The sequence below is a fragment of the Phoenix dactylifera genome, unplaced genomic scaffold (assembly GCF_009389715.1).
Source record: "Phoenix dactylifera cultivar Barhee BC4 unplaced genomic scaffold, palm_55x_up_171113_PBpolish2nd_filt_p 000918F, whole genome shotgun sequence".
Classification (NCBI taxonomy): domain Eukaryota; kingdom Viridiplantae; phylum Streptophyta; class Magnoliopsida; order Arecales; family Arecaceae; genus Phoenix; species Phoenix dactylifera.
The window spans coordinates 163,117-165,969 of record NW_024068278.1 but is presented as its reverse complement, the minus strand read 5'-3'; the positions used below and the strand labels follow the sequence as shown (position 1 = coordinate 165,969).

Sequence of the window (2,853 nt, the reverse complement as noted above, 5' to 3'; positions counted from 1 at the left end):
ACCACCTGTCAACTCTGAAAAATTAGATAAAAAATATCAAATCTTAAATAGATTCGGTTCAACTAAAAATGAATATTATTCAAATCTAGGGTCCGGCTAATGATCATCTTAAGAGAATTCTAACAATTCTAAAAAAAATCTAACATGGAAGCAAAGACGAATTACTAATCGTATTCATACTGAGATTAGTTTTGTTATCTTGCTGGTCCTCGATGTAACAAATGTGAAAATCTTCTACAAAAAGAGAGGGATGCCATATTTAGACCAATATTTTACTTGCATGATTCTATTAATGGGTCGGATCTAGTTTCTATTGGATAAGCTCTTTATTGAATGGATTATGGGAGAATTCATGTAACTAGAAACAGTATAATTCCTGCGAGTGACATGGAAAAAATCCATAAATCTTGAAAGTATCCTAAATTCATTGCTTGAGACACTGACAAATAAAGTGTATTAGTAGGTAGTAAAGAACCCAATAATATACCGCTGCAGTTCTATTGGAAGGATGCTAACATCTTTGAGAGACCGTTTTACTCCTAATCTTATTTCGCCAAGTTCAACACAATGACATGCACAAACATCTGTGAATTAAAGTTATACACAATAGGTTAGATCTTTCCCCTCTCAAAGATAGTTTAGACCTTTGAGAATTTTCAGTAAATATCAGGGAAAAAACACAAGAGGGTCATTGAAGATATAAGGATATTTTGAAGGTTTATATGCGAGAAGCTTTCTTTCTTGCTTTCTTTTTCCCTTTGAGCCAAAGTAGTTTTCAATCTCAAGAACTCCTCTAAGAGTCATTCAAAGAACAAGATGATACAGCCTCTTTTATTTTACACCTCCAAGATGTATTATATAATGCACTTGCTGAACGTAAAGCCTTTTTTCCAAATAAAAGCAAGGAAAAAGGAACAAAAAATACATGATATTATGGTTAGGGCTTCTCCATTATGATTATATAAGGTTGTCTACGCTGCGGCTGAGATCCGCCGGCGGCGATTAGAGCTGGCACGATGATAACGAGGCACCCCAACCTGCTCTTTTGTAGATGTTTCAAACTCTCTTTTTTCATCTATCAAAATTTGCTGGCCACGACATTCCACGCTACAAAATCCTTGGTCACCCCTGCATTAACATCACAAATTGTAACAATCCAAAGCCTCATCCAAAAAAAAACTAGTCGGAAAGTATTACTTGAGTTTTTTGATTATAAATAAGTATCCAAGATCTACCCAGCAAATAACTGATGCGGGACTAAAGACACACCCACACATGTCCTCGCATAAATACAACAAGCAAATTGCACCACCAGCAAGATATGAATATTCTTGCCATATCCTACGAGATCTTAAACTTATGGAATAATGAACATTAGATTTTCTGAAAAAGTTTACTTACTAATACAATTTTGGCATGATGGAAAACATGTAAATTCAAAAACAAAATAATAGCTGATGCGGGATTTGCACCCCGTCACCAGCACAGCCCGCACACCAGCCGAGCAGGGAAAGCGACTGCGTCCTCACCGAGGTATTGTCCGCTTTGGGGATCGGGGATCGTGACCGCTCCCGGGGGTCCGCGCTCTGACGGCGCCCCGGGTGGAACCACCCATTCCACCCCTCACGGGTTTGCCCTTCAAAAGGCGCCTCGGTGAGAAGAGGTTATTGAGCCCCCCATTTAAGGCACAGACCTTTCCGCTGATTAGCCGATGTGGGACTAAATTCGGGGAACCCCCCGTAACAATAGCAATTCTGAAAAAGAAAAATATTTGATAGTTTTAAAATTAAAAAAAAATAAAATGAAAAATGAATACATAAAGAAATCCTGGGAGAGATCAAGCAAGAAATTAACATCAGCCATCATGTTTTTGAAAACTTAATGAACATCATGAAAAAATTTTAAAGTTTTTTCAATATTGAGAATACTAACAAATCAGTCGATCTAACCTTCGACCCTTTTCCCCACTTTTGAGGAAACTAGTTCTAGGTAACTAAAACACGTATCTCATACATTTATACCAGATTTTAATCTATTACAACCTAAAACGGAGGAAACTATGTTAATCTATGAGGAAGCTACTTCTTTCCTTCAATCATGTAGAGATAGAGGAGATTGGAACTGGCGAGATACCTATACATGTAAACATCCTTCTCAGGGCTTAGTTCCCTCTTGCACAGGAAGCATGCCTTAAGGAAGCCTAACTGCTGAAAATTCATGGGACTTTGGGGAGCCCTAGCAGTTGGCCTGCATGACTTCAACGTAGACTTGATAACAATGTTCTCTCCTTGCCCGGTTTGCTGTATCAGAATCCGGAGACCTACGAGGCCTTCGGGTGCTTGTGCCAAGTTCTTGAGCCCTCCATTAATGCCTACTCCAGCATTGGCAGCCTCACCACCTTCCTCCAATGGATGGAAGATGCTCTTTGTTCTTGGGAGCATCTTGAGGAGAAGAAGAGAAGGGAAGGGAGGAGGGTGGAAGGAAAGAAGAGAAAGGAGTTGGGGGGGCCTCTTTAGCAATGGGATGAGGGTTGTGGGGTGGAATTAATTAGAAGCCATGGATATGTAGAGCCCCTTGATGTCCACAGGGATCCATCACTTCTTTCACATGGCATAATGCTCGATCTTTGAACGGGGCTAAAACTAGTTAAGTTAATGGTGTTATAATTAACATGTGGGTTTAAGTTAGGCCAAACCATGTGGAGAGTACGGCTTATGTAGATTAATTTAATGTTAGGCGTGCATTTTAATGCGATTCTAGTGCTGTTAATGAGTGGTTTTCACTGTGTCCTTTTGACTGCAGACCAGTATTCTATGACTAAACTACGAGAACGAGAGAAATGGGCACGGAAAT

General features: G+C 39.5%; 1 protein-coding gene across 1 annotated transcript; it reads right to left on the bottom strand.

The window, feature by feature from the left end:
• Positions 1-772: 772 nt before the first annotated feature.
• LOC103703330 (FCS-Like Zinc finger 17-like) lies at positions 773-2,511 on the bottom strand. The gene is made up of 2 exons (XM_008786147.4): positions 2,134-2,511; positions 773-1,128 (listed from the first exon to the last, which is right to left on the bottom strand). Exons 1-2 carry the CDS (start codon positions 2,439-2,441, stop codon positions 972-974), a joined length of 465 nt encoding a protein of 154 aa, XP_008784369.2. The 5' UTR covers positions 2,442-2,511; the 3' UTR covers positions 773-971.
• Positions 2,512-2,853: the final 342 nt, after the last annotated feature.